Here is a 14,015-nt window from a genome sequence, read left to right on the forward strand (position 1 = left end):
CTTTCACAATTTTATTTGACATTGTTTCCACCTCTAGGAATTCTCTTTGCTCTTTGAATATCCTTTGATTACTTTTTGAATACTAATAACAGTAATGTATCCACTGTGTAAGAAGCACTTGTATATAGCTTTGACTTTGTTCAGTGCCAAGGATTGAACTCAGGACCTCACAGATGCAAAGCAATGACTCTACTGCTGAGTTATGGGCCAGGCTATATGATTGGCTGTCCTTCCTTCCTTCCTTCCTTCCCTCCTTCCTTCCTTCCTTCCTTCCTTCATTTTTTTCTTTCCACTTGGCTTGATCCTGGCTCTGTGCTCAGGGGATCGCTCCTGGAAGAACTCAGGAGACCATATTGGGTGCTGGAGATAAAATCTGGGTTGTCAGCATGTAAGGCAAAGCCTTAGCTGCTGTGTCATCTCTCCAGCCCCAATATATTTGATATTTAAAGAGCAAAGCAGGACCACATATATAGAAATATACTCTTTTATTTCAAAATTTATGCTTTGTGATAAAAATAAAAGATGTGAAAGAATATGGGGAATATCCAAGTATAATAAACCTCAAATACTAGAATATAGACCTGAGAGTGCCAGGTTTGAGGAGGGGGGAGATGGGGAGGAGAGGGAAATGATAGGTTACCAGAAGTAAAATATGTAGAGGATCTCAAGTACATGGCTGGTGGTGCTAAAGGAGATAATATTCTTCACCAAAACCATAGTTTGGTGAATCCAATTAATAAATAGTAGGGGAGGGTCAAAAGGAAAGAGACATTGGCTTGGAGGTGACATAGGGATGGCTGGGGATCACGGGCATTTTGGTGATGGGTGTGTGCTATAACTTTGTATATCAATACAAGAAACTTGAACATTATTGTAACCCTATTACATAAAATATAATGAAAAAATAAAATTAATTAAATAAATTAAAGGGTTGAGTCTGAAGATATAGATCAAGTGGTAAAGCACAATCCTAGTACATGTGAAGCCCTGAGTTCCATCCCTCACACTCTAAGGATCCTGGGCACTTCCAGATGTAGCCCTGACGGCCCCTAGCACTATCAACTGTGGCCCCCTTGGTTCCTGAGCACAACACAGGCCACATCTCAGGTGTGGGCCACCAACTTTACCCTGCTGGGACTCGCCTGGGTCCCAGAATACTGGCTCCGGCCCCTTAGATGCAATTTTATTGATTGATTGATTGATTGATTGATTTGCTTTTTGGGTCACACCCAGCGATGCTCAGGGATTACTTCTGGCTCTGCACTCAGGAATTACTCCTGGAAGTGCTCGGGGGACCATATGGGATGCTGGGAATTGAACCTGGGTCAGCCCTGTACAAGGCAAACGCCCTATCCACTGTGCTGCCGCTCTAGTCCCTTAGATGCAATTTAGACCCATGTCTCTAATCTACTATCTCCTCTGAAATATTTCAATCTCCAACCTACTGCTCACAAACTCCTCAGTCACAGCAAAACTTAGTCCAGTTCTCCACTGCTCCCCAGCTTCCCTCTTTTGTCATTTCAGATGACTGTCAGTATCTGCACAGACACCATCCTTGTAATCCCCTTTCCTTCATCCCTCACTTACAATCAGCCACTAAGTTCTTAAGGCAGAAAATTGTCAGGAGAAGCAGAGAATAATGTGTCACCTCCACTTCATGTCATAAAGTTCTCTCTATATCACTTCAGTGTGTGTCTCAATATGTCACAATACAAAAATCCACATATCTGGAGAAAAGTAGAAACCTGACATGTCATATCGCACAAAGCATAATCCTTGAAACCAGTTATATTAAGTGTAAGGCATGATTTAGGAATTTTTCAGTTCTTAGTAGAACATGTGGGATTTTCATTGTAATACATAAACCTAACATGAAGGTATACCATGAGAGCTTCCCAAAGAAAGGCCTCATCAGCATGCTCACGCATGCCCACTCCCTCCATCCCATCCCTGCACTTTTTTGCTCACAGTATCTATATGCCAGGCCCTGCTGAATATACCACTCAAGGGCATAAAAATTCCCCTGCCTCACATCTGCACTGTTATAACACTAGATCTATAACATAGATGTTATAACACTAGATGCATTTTCACTGAACCTCTCCAGAATGGTTCCAGTCACTTCCCACTGCTTTCTTTAGCTCAGTTACCCTCACCATCATCCCTGGACACCATCATCCCTGCACACATCCCTTTCCACACCATGCTGCTTACCTATAAATTTACTAATCCACTATTGCACATGGGGAAGAACCTGCATTTCAAACAAACGCTCCAGGTGTTTCTGATGTAGCGTAAACCAGAGAATTACTGGTTATAGAATAGACTCTGACGTAGTATGGCTTTCATGAGCTAGAGTCTCTCTCAGTTCTCACTGCTCCCACTCTAATCACATGAGCTTTCTGGTCAAACCCCTGCTTTCTCTTCCTTCTTTCACCTCTGCTTGAGCACACTGGGGAACACCTCTGTAACATCTTGTTCAGCCATGTGAATCTCTCTCTCTCTTCTCTTTCCTCCCCCCGCCCCCCGCCCACTACCCCGTTTGTGGATCACACCTGATGTTGTTCACAGGTTACTTCTGGCTCTGTACTCAGAAATTACTCCTGGTCGTGGTAGGAGAAACCATATGGGATTCGGATATCAAACCTGAGTCAGACTCATGCAAGGCAAGTGCCCTACGAGTGGTACTGTCTCCAGCCCCCTTTTCCTTTTCTCTTTTGATATTTAACTCCGTTCACCACTAGGAGCTTATATGCATGTGACCCTGCCTTGCATACTAATTTGAACTCTTTGCAAGGCTCTGAATGGCACACCTTTCAGTGAAGGAATCAGCAATGTCTGAGAGGAAACATCCACTACCCACTCTGCCCTCATCCCTTCCTGGGTGATATCTAGGTGACAAATATCTTAATATTTTTTGATCAGGGACAGTTTTTGGCTCAATGAAGTGCGAATTTCCCTGCCAAAAAGCCAAAACAAATGCATAACAAAAAACAAAAGTGAAGAGAAGGTTATTGGCTCTCCATAGAGGGTTTATTTCCATGTTAGAGCCCTGGCGGGAGAAACAGTGTGCAGAGGCACTTTACAGGGAGTGAAGCATGTGATATAAAATAAACAAAATGCAGCATCCCATACAGGCACCCTTCAGAGACATAAGTTGATGCTTCGGATCAACTGATAGGAAAGCACACCCTTCCCAGCTGTCTCTTAGAATTCTCTCGCCGGGTTTTCTTGGGCTGCTTCTCTCTGGAGGATTCCAGTGAGGGAGTGACCCAGAAAGAAGAAGGCTTCTCAGCTTTGTGAGGGCCAGGGAGTGACTGCTGAGATCTGAAGCTGAGTGCCAGAGCTGGAAGGACCCAGATGAGGGAGATCTTTGTTTGTTGGATGGGGGAACTAAAAGAGTAATCCAGCCAGTTGTGGGCAGAGCTGAGGCGAGAGAAGGTCTCTGCTTCTTCTCACTATGTTCATGGCTGTGCTTCCCTTGACTTTGGCTTCTGGAACCTAGAATGGTGGACTTCCCGAATATCCATGCTGGATGGGTTCTCTGCAGAGTTCAAACCTCAAGCATGCTGAACAGCCTAGCGGATTCAGTTACTCCTAATCTCCCGAGCCAACTCTTCTTCCTCTTTCTATCCAGATGCACCAGAGGTCCCAGTGTAGACCTTTACCTCATTTCAAGAAATTCAGTTGCGTCTCCACATGAACAGCTGGGGTTTGAAAGCCTTTCTAGGTGATCCATTTTATAGCTGAATTTTATACCTGCTCACCTGGTGTGGAGGTGCAAACACTCTGTGTTGTCAGTTGGTATTGAGAGTTGTACATGGACCCCAAAGGTGAGTTATAGGTGACAGAAGAAAGGTCAGGGCACCCCCTTAGGAGGGAGGAACCGACCCATAGTTATTTTCCTCCCTTAATCTTGGTAAATCTTCCCAATTTTGCCTTGTCTTCTGAAATTCCATTAATAGATAATAGGAGTGCTAAGGTTTCGAAGCAAAAACCTTTTGGAAGAAAACTTCCAGGGTCAAACTAATTATACTGGGAGAGTGAGGCCTCTGGGGCACGATCTTATCTTCTAAAACCTGAGTGGTTGTATTACAGAAGAAAAATGAGATCTCTCTGTGCCCAGAGGGCTCTTCATACATAGGGAAATGGACTCAGAGATCAGCTCATCTCAAAGAAAACAGTTTCCAATAATTGGCTCTGAGCTCTGTGACACTGGTAGTGAGACTGATGGGTGTGATGTGCGAATAGGAGTGAATAAAAGCCGGAAGTGAGGCCTAGAGAGAGATGCTGGCATTTCCCCAGCAAGGCTGGCTCCCTCATTGTAACTGGGGAGAGGGAGACTCCAGAAGGGGAAGGGCCCTGGACCCAGTCTCCTGTTGAGAATCTTTTCCCTAAACCACACAGCTGCCTCTCTGAGTCCTGGGAGTTTGTGTCAGGAGGAGGGTCAGTGTCTTCCGTTCATGGAATCTGTGATTAACTTGGAGTGTGCCATCAGGAGTGTGTGGCAGAGCCCCGCTTGGGCATGGCAGGGGGCTTGGTTGGCTTACCGCTCCACCTGGAGCTCCCCTAGACCTTGTGGGGAGCCCAGCTGCGCCCACACCCAGTCTACATAGTTGGAGACCTTCGTGTAGACCCCATAAACTTGCTTGCTGCCACATTCCTCAGGTCCCCCCCATGACACGAGGCCCTGGGCTACCCAGAGCTGACTCAGTTCATCAAAGATGACAAAGGCCCCACCACTGTCTCCAAGGCATGTGTCCTTGCCCCCTTCGTAGTAGCCAGCACAGAACATGTTCTCCGTGACGCTGTAGTTGCCGGAGCGGGACTCATAGCTGGTTTTGCACTCAGCGTGTGGCACCACAGGTAACTTGACATATTGCAGGACATCCGACAAGGTCCGTGTGCCACTGCTGATGATCTCATCTACTGTCACATTGGGATTGGAGATGCCCCAGCCGGCCACCAGGCCCAGAATGTAGGGTGCTGGGCCTTCTGGTTCTGGTCTGGGCAGGCAGATGGGCATGACGTGGGGTCCCAAGGGCACAGGCTCCTGTAGCTGCACCAGCGCTATGTCGTTGTTGTAGGTCTGGATGTTGAAATCTGGGTGGAGCAGTACTTGGGCCGCTGAGCTGTTCACAGCCCCTGATTTGTCTCGCACATCATGAAGACCCAGGTAGACGGTGACATGTTCTCTGGACACTGGAGTCACTGTGTTGTCTCTGCGTTGGGAGCGCAGCACATGGGCTGCTGTGAGGATCCAGGACTCAGAGAGCAAGGCCCCGCTCCCAAACCACTTGTCATTGGGCACTCTTGACGTGTCCTCTACCACGATGAGGGCCTGCCAGGGAAAAAGGCCCGGCTCAGCATTCCGGCCTCCAATGATCCGCTTGACCAGGTTTGGCAGAGAGCGGGAGGGCTGACCACACACTGTTAAGAGAAGGAAGGGGCAGGGACAAGAGACAGACTGGTCAGGTCAGCCATGGGGAAAGAGATAAGTATCAGTAGAATTTACATCTTACCCACTGTAGATTATGCCACCATGGGACCCTGGCACTTCCTGGTCAAGCTAGCCTGGGAGAGAGCTGTGTGAGGATCTTCTTTGGCACTGATATTTCTAGTTCGACCCATTTGTAGCCAGGGTCATCAATCCCAGACCATGTCATGGTGGAGCCTTCATCATCAGTCATTCCCAGTCATGATCACCTTTGTCTCTAACACTAATCACATCACATCTTCTTATAAAAGCATCACCTCCTATCCCAGAAGTAGTCCAGTGATCTAGCGTGGAAAACTTCAGAAAATCCACAGGTCATGGACTTTGAGAGAATGATGGAAACTAAAAGTCTCTCTAGACGGTCACAGTAAACACTGGACTCAGGACCAAACTATGTGTGAATTTTTTTCAGTTTCTTAAGTAACTCCTCAGAAGTAAATTTATCTCCCTATATTTCAGATTTTCATCTACTAAACAAGTCAGTTAAAAACATGGTCAAAGATCCTTTGAATTTCAAATTCCTTTGATTTTTATTTTGCTTGTTCCAATCTTCCTCTTTTTATAGTTGAATAAAATGTTGAGAGTTGCTCAAGCAAACTTAAGTAAATGGCACAAGTAAACACACATGGCTTTAAAAATGAAAAGTTTCATTATATCGTAAGAGCACTATCTTGTCTTGTATTCCACAAGGCCTCATTTCATTTTGTGGTTGTGGTTTTGAGGCCTCTAGTCTTTTCTTTTTTCTTTTCATGGGTCATACCCGGCAATGCACAGGGGTTACTCGTGGCTCATGCACTCAGGAATTACTCCTGGCGGTGCTCCAGAGACCATATGGGATGCTGGGACTCGAACCTAGGTTGACAGCATGCAAGGCAAATGCCCTACCCACTGTGCTATCACTCCAGACCAGCCTCTAGTCTTTTCTTCTTTGACCTAAAGGACTCGTGATGAATGGATATCAAAGGCATCCATGGCTAGGGAAAGGTGGCATAATCTACAAGCAATGATGCATGAGCCCTGCTCTGAGCCATCCATCATTGCCCCCAGGAAACTTGTAGTACCTTCAGGGGAAGAAGAAAGGTCTTAGAAAACTTCGTTCCACCAAGTTGCATCCCAAGCATGCACATGCACCACCAGCCTCCTTCAGCCAAATGCCTCTGGTCAGAGTCTTCAGTACCAGGCCCCACTGGCTAAGAACAAGTTCATGAGAACTCTTCCACACAGGGTTCTTAGACCTGGGACGTTAGCCTAGGATGTTTATGGACCTTCTTGTGGCTGCAAATGACCAGATTTCTTGGCCTTAAATCCTCCCAACAATCCCTTAAAGATGGTGAAAAAAAAAAAACCAAAGCCAATTAAATTTTTCTTGACAACTTTTGGAGGGCAGGCTTGCAGCAACCTAATGCATTTCAGATGCTCTTCCTCCTGATGCCAACTGGTGTTTTTGTGATCCTGAGGCATCCTGTTGTTTACCCGAGGACAGATGTAAGTTGGTTTTCATAAGTCTCTATAGCTTGGCCTTTGGGAGTTGACAGCCACATTCCTAATTATAAGCAGGAGTCTACAAGGTGACAATTCAAGGCAGGCTATGACTGACCCTGTATAGCATCTCACAATGTGCTGAGAGGTCCTCCACTGGTGAGGGACATGCCTGCGGTACAGTTCATGTTCATGACAAAGCCAGAGCTGAATGATGCCTTTCTCCAACTTAGGTGTCACTAATAACCCCCTGGTCTTGGAATATAAGAGCTGGGGAAACTTACAGAACAACAGCTTGTTTATAGATGGTGAAAGCAAAGTTCAGAGAAAGCCAGTGACGTACTGAAAGTCATTAGTGGCAGAGCCTGTTTCTTCTCACTCTAGCTTCGTTTTTCCACCAATGTCTATTTTTCTTTTTTTAAAAAATTTTTTATTAGTGAAACACCATGAGGTACAGTTTATTTTTCCTTCTTGATATGCTTTTGTTACTTCAAAATATTGAGTATTTCAACATGCCTCTCAGAGAATTTCTTGAATAGGGACATTCCTTTTGGCTGCTAATCTTCATTTAGTTTTTCCTAGGACAAAGGAGTCTTCTTGAAATCATAAAGCTATTGCTGTCCTGAGCTAGATTTGTACTCTACGATTCAAGGTACAGAAGACACCTTGTTTCTTCAATTAAATAGAAATTTGTATATTTCAGAATCTTGCATTCACAAGTTTAGCATTTAAGAAGATCAAAGTTAAGAACTGATCAGCATTGTTTTTATTGATATAAAAAGAGTTGGTTCGGGACCAGAGTGATAGTATAGTGTGTAGGGCATTTGCCTTACACACAGCTGACCTGAGTTCGATTCTCATCATTCCATTTGTCCCCTGAGCACCACCAGGAATGTTTCCTGAGTACAGACCCAGGAATAACCACTGGATATTGCTGGGTATGACACAAAAAGTCAACAATTAAAAAAGACTCTTGGTTACCTATTTTGCATTCCCCTTAACTTTCTGGGTGGCATTGGAAAAATTATTACAGCTCATTAATATTTACTTATTTCTCATGTGTGAAATAAGAAGTATTTGTTTAATAGAGTTCATGGAAAGATAGATGATATGATATTAGATAAAATAGCTTTCTACATTCTAACTTCTCAGTTCTTGAGGACTGATGACAAGCAACTCCTTCAACTTTCCATTTAATGTCTAATCTAACATCTAGAGGTTTGCTGAGTAAATATTGAAGGCCCTTAAAATGTACTGTTCAAATAATACATGACTTCTATTTACTTACCATTCAACATCATTAAAATACAAAAACAACTCAACACTTAACTATACTACAAATATCTTGAAAGGTTGTACCTTCCAATTTCTACTATTCTTTCTTCTTTTTTCCCCTTTTGTTTTCAAGGGATGTTGGGCCACCCCTGGTAATGCTCAGGGGTTATTCCTTATGCACTCAGAAATTATTCACGTTAGTTGTCAGGGAACCATAGGAGATGCCAGGATTGAACCCGGGTTGAAAGACAAGTGCCTACCACTGTACTATTTCTCCAGCCTGATATTCTTTCATTTTTTTAAAGTGTAAAATTTTGTGCTGCAGGGACCTGGAGTGATAGCACAGTGGGTAGGGTGCTTGCCTTGCAAGCAGCCAACCCGGGTTCGATTCCCAGCATCCCATATGGTCCCCTGAGCACTGCCAGGAGTGATTCCTGAGTGCATGAGCCAGGAGTAACCCCTGTGCATTGCCAGGTGTGACCCAAAAAGAAAAAAAATTTTGTGCTGCAAATAGTAATTTTTGCAGAGTATTCATTTAATTGTATGGTATGCATCTTGGGCCATATTTTTTAATAACTCTATTTGAACATAGGTACATGCTATGATATTAATGCAAATATTCATTATTTTTAATACAAAGAAAATTATCAACAAAATATGCACCCCAAATCTGTATGAACAATGACACTTGCTATTGCTACAAATTTATCTTTCTATTTTAAAGTGGAGGCCGGAGGTGAACGCTGGAGAGGCAGCAATCGGAAATATTTGACTATATTACTCTTTGGAAGAACTTTTGGCTCTACATAGAGTTATTTCTTCCTCATCTGATATTCATTTTCTCTATAGCATCCACCTAAATTCCTTGGAACCCTGCAGGTGCACACACAAATTGTGTTTGGTTAAACCAGGTAAAAGGAGCAGAAATCCAGAGAGGAGAAACAGAAAGGAGTGATAGTACAGGCTAAGTCTACAATCTAGTTTGTTTGAGAAAGCATGCAGCTAAATTCTCCGACTTTCGACCCTCTGATGACATTTCTTAAAAGACAGTTGAATCATCATGCCTCCCCCACCTTACTAAGCTCATCAGTGGCCCTAAGGCTGTGGGTAGGAGACCTTGAGGTAGAGGACTGCAGAGTAAGGTACCTGGCAGGCAGGTGGGCAGGCTTCTCCCCAGTACTTCATTCACCCAGACTCCTTGGGCAGAACATGTATATATACCTGGGGTAATGGAGGGAAAAAAGCTTGGGTAAGAGAGAGACAATAGTTGATTTAGAGCACATGGAAAACATACCAGTTTCTAATGCTTCATTGTGGATCATTGCAAGTCTTCTAAATGAGCTTTCTTTCCTTAAAATTTATTTTTATTAAGGCACCATGCTTTACAAAGTTGCTCTTAATAGAGTTGTTTCAGGCGTAGCATTGTTACATCATCCTATCATCTGTGTGACCTTCCTTTCAACAATGTCTCTCTCCAGGTTCCTTCCTGTCCCACAGCCTGCCCCCCTGGCAGGCATATAACAAATTTATTTCATATTGCTTGTTCCAAAACTTAAAGGAATGGCAAGTGAAGTTATCAGAAAGTAAATCAATAAGTTAATTTGTGATGATTTCTTTGTGATTTTAACCTATGTAAATAAATTCAAACCATATAATATAATGTTTATTCTTGTTGCATAAAAAAGTTTTTAACTCTGGCATTCAAAATACGTTGTGTACTAAATTTTATTTGTACTTGGATCTTGTTGTGGTAATTATCTTGTTTTCCCTGTCATTAATAAAATTTTTAAAAAATCTATGCTAATATATTTTAGAGTTTACATGAAATAGATAAAACCTACAAATGCAAAAGTTAATAAGAGTAAAAAGAATTAAGAACATTTTAAAGGGAAACTCAGAATAAAACACTTTGTTCTTTTATTACCTATTCAGAGTTTCCCTTTAAAATGTTCTTAATTCTCTTTACTCTTATAAAATTTATTCTTAGAATAAAACACTTTGTTCTTTTATTACCTATTAAAGAATATGGTTTTATATTAGAAAATATTATATTATAGATGTTACTTAGGAATCTGCATTAATAAGTAAAATTTTGCGATAAAAATCTCTATAGATGTAATAAACTTACAGACACGAACATTCAATATAAATGAAAAGTTAATTTGTTATTGAAAGTGTATAAGATCCCTTAGCAAGCTAGGGATAAATAATATCTTTCTTACCCTAGTAGAGGTCTAAATGATCTTTTTGATGACATTTCCCCTAAGTCTTCCTCTCTAAAACCTGACATATTTTTCCAAAATGGGAATCTGTACATGTATCTCCTCTGCTCAAAATTATTTTAAACAGACATCAGATTCTTCGACGTGGAGCCCCAGGCTCTGCTCAATGGGGTCCTTCCTGTTTGTGGCACTTTCTCCATGAAAGCCATTTCCTCATCAGTTATGCAGCCCTTGGATCACACTGCATTGTGGGCTTCTTTTGCCCTCCTCTCTTATACCTACTAAGCTTTTTGATAAACCACTTATGTCAACATTGCATTTGAATCCACAGTTCTGTGAGCAAGATCAGTGATTTTCAATCTTTTTTTGATCTTAGTCACATTTCAACCTTCTTTCTTTCCTGTGGTCCTTCCATTCTACCACTTGACCCCCTTAGTCTCATACCTTTGCTTCCTCCCCATGTTCAAGATTTTTACATTGGTGTCTTGGAATACCCTTGGAATATCCTGGGGACTCATAGGGGGCCACATGCCTCCAAGTTGAGAAAACTAAGTTTTGCCTCTGCTGTCGTTTTGCAAAATGAAAACTTGGAGTTTTAAAGAACTAGGGGAGTTTTCTCAGTGCCAGTTAGTGGCAAAGACCCATCTCTTCACTTATGTCTATTTCCCACCACCAGTGTCCCCAATTTCCCTTCCCTCCCCATCCCCAGCCTACCTCTATGGCAGGCACCTTTCTTTCATCTCTCTCTCTCTCTCTCTCTCTCTCTCTCTCTCTCTCTCTCTCTCTCCTTTTGAGCATTATGGTTCACAATACAAGTACTGAGAGGTATCATGCTTTTTGCTTTACCTACTTTCACCACTCAGTTCTTGTCCAGAGTGATCATTTCAGACCATCATTGGCACAGTGTTTCCTTCTCTATTCTAGCCTTTCCACCACTCCCCCCCCACCTCCCACCACCACTTGTGGCAAGCTTCCAACCGTGGACCATTCCTCCTAGCCCTTGTTTCCCCTATCCTTGGGTATTAGTCTCATACTATGTGTTTTCTTTATATCGCACAAAGTTAGTCCAATCATTCTATATCTGTCCCTCTCCCTCTGACTCTTAGTGATTTTTCTCTTAATTTCTCCCAACCCATGAGCCATTGACTGTCAGAGTCTTTATATAACTCCACACCCAGAGTATATTAGGCAGGGATGAGTCAGTTTAGCAAGGAGGGCTCACCTGTAATATTTTGGAGCATTTTGTAGTAGGGTTGCTGGCAAGAATATCTGATTTCAGATTTGTATGTGGTAAGGTTTTTCCTGGAGGAGAAGATGAACAACCCATGTTCCAGTTCTGCTGGGATTCCACAATCTGCCACTGAGAGAGAAGAAAGTGAGACCCATTCATTACCCTTTTCTTTACACTTGAGACCATCTAGTGTGTTTATGTTTTATAGATGTGCAGTTTGTAGCCTCATACAACTCTAGGAAGTAACATTATAGTTTCCAGCAGTACTATAAATATTCTGTGGGACATGACCTAAGCACAAGCAGAGACACAGTTTGGGGGGGGGGGGGGGTGTCTTTTCTAGCTCTGATGATATTACTGCATGGTCAACTCACCTGGCCTGGTGTCAATTACAGGGCAGGGGCAGGTCAGCTGAGATTCATTTTGTTTTTTAAAATTTGGAGACTACACCTATAGTATTCAAGGATTATTATGGACTTTGAGCTCAGGGATCACTCCTAGTTGTGTTTGGTGAGCTGTATGTGGTACCAGTGATTGAACAGAGTTTCACCACAAGCAAGGCACACACCTTAACCCCCATACTGTCTCTCTGACTCCATATATTTTTTCTTTTTATCTTTTGTTTAGATTTTTTGACATTTCTGGATGCACTCAGGGGTTTCTCTTGGCTCTGTGTTTAAGAGTTATTTCTGGCAATGCCTGGGATCAGAGTGGAGGCACGTAAGTTAGCACCTTAACCCCTGTACTATATCTTGGGTCCAACTGCTAAGATTTAAGAGACTGAAAGGACCCATCATGACCCTTTCCTTGACTTCCAATTTAATTGTGTAATCCTCTTAGTCAATTCTGCCCAAGCATGAAACCATGAATCACAAGAAAATTGTGGTTGACATGAGCCAAAGACTCTTCAGTTACTCCAGATCCGACCACATGCTGAGTGAAGGCAGCAAATGTGCTCACAATGGAACTTGTCACTGAAAGTAAACAAAAAGGAACCAGTTCCTGCATGAACACATATCCCCACCTTGCTGACCACAAGAGGCAAGTTTCTTGTCCAGAGAAGGCAGAAGGTAGGTCAAAGGGACCAGGTCTTAGTCTTCAACAGTGATTTCATTTTCCCCAGTTATTGGTGTCTGAACATTGGCACTGGTAATGGGACAAAACCAGAGATTACTGCTCTTCAGAGGTGGTACTAGCAGATCTTGCCAGTCCAGCCAGGTTCTAAAAGAGCTTGGAAGCTGGAGCACCTATGGAGTCCTGGGAGGGTCTTTAGGGAGACAGAATCTCAGGAGTCAATTGGTCAGTTTCTTGTAGATGCTTCTGTTAGGGGATGCTGCTTAACTCTAAGAAAATCTTAGTTATAAATATAACAACTTATCCCACAGTCAAAGGGCAATAGAAATATACAGTTGAAAAGGAACCCAAAGATCGGAAATCTAAATAGCATCTTTATGGATGAGCCTAGAGAGGAGACATCACTAGTCCAAGGAAGTTATTGTCACGGAGCTTGATTGGTTCTCAGCTCTGTGTTCCTTTAAGTAAAGCAAAGTGACAGTTCTTAAGGGTCTGTTCTTTATAGTGAAAATAGCCTAAAATTAATATTAGCTGGCCATGGTAGATGCTTAATCACTTAATCACTTAACTTCCCGTTAGTCGTCGATTTGCTCGAGCGGGCGCCAGTAATGTCTCCATTTGTCCCTGTCGCGTGCTAGTGTAGCCCAATGGCATCTGTTCACTCCGGGAACATGAAGGGCCTCAAACCGATCGTTCATGATCTTGACGAAGAAGTCTGACCATCTGGTAGGTGGGTGGCCACGCGGTCTTTTGACATCCCGTGGAATCCAATCAGTAACAGCTCTAGTCCAACGGTCGTCTTTAAATCTCATTACGTGACCAGCCCATCTGATTTTCGACACCTTGGCAAATGAGACAGCGTCCCTGATCCTTGATTGTCGACGGATGTCAGAACTCCGGATTCGTTCTCTCATTTGAGTGAAACGTGATATTCCAAGCATAGCTCTTTCTATTCTTCTTTGGGAGACCTGAATAGCGTTCTCATCTTGTTTGCGTAGGGCCCAGGTCTCTGAGGCATATGTTAATGCAGGAAGAACAGTGGAATCAAAGAGATGTGCCCGGAGCCGGAGGTTCTTTGTCCTCTTAGCTATTTCTTTGACGTTCTTGAAGGCGTTCCAAGCCGCTCTCTTCCTCCTGCGCAGCTCGGGTGCCAGGTCATTTGTCATGTTGACCTCTCGACCTAGGTACACATAGCTGTTGCATTCGGAGATGGTCGTTCCATTGAGAGCGAATGGGG

At 43.1% G+C, this 14,015-nt stretch overlaps 1 protein-coding gene across 4 annotated transcripts in view; it reads right to left on the reverse strand.

The window, feature by feature from the left end:
- Nucleotides 1-14,015, reverse strand: part of MASP1 (MBL associated serine protease 1) — an 89,720-nt gene that overhangs the window by 22,752 nt on the left and 52,953 nt on the right. For 3 of the 4 annotated variants that reach the window (XM_056121335.1, XM_056121334.1, XM_056121336.1), the window contains exons 9-10: nucleotides 11,696-11,833; nucleotides 9,398-9,472 (exon numbers count right to left, since the gene is read on the reverse strand). In XM_056121335.1, coding sequence (XP_055977310.1) covers nucleotides 9,398-9,472; nucleotides 11,696-11,833 — 213 coding nt within the window. Of the gene's footprint in view, nucleotides 1-3,025; nucleotides 5,431-9,397; nucleotides 9,473-11,695; nucleotides 11,834-14,015 lie in introns of those variants that run through there. The other variant, XM_056121333.1, reaches the window with a different exon arrangement.

The sequence above is a fragment of the Sorex fumeus genome, unplaced genomic scaffold (genome assembly GCF_029834395.1).
Source record: "Sorex fumeus unplaced genomic scaffold, SorFum_2.1 ptg000044l, whole genome shotgun sequence".
NCBI lineage: Eukaryota > Metazoa > Chordata > Mammalia > Eulipotyphla > Soricidae > Sorex > Sorex fumeus.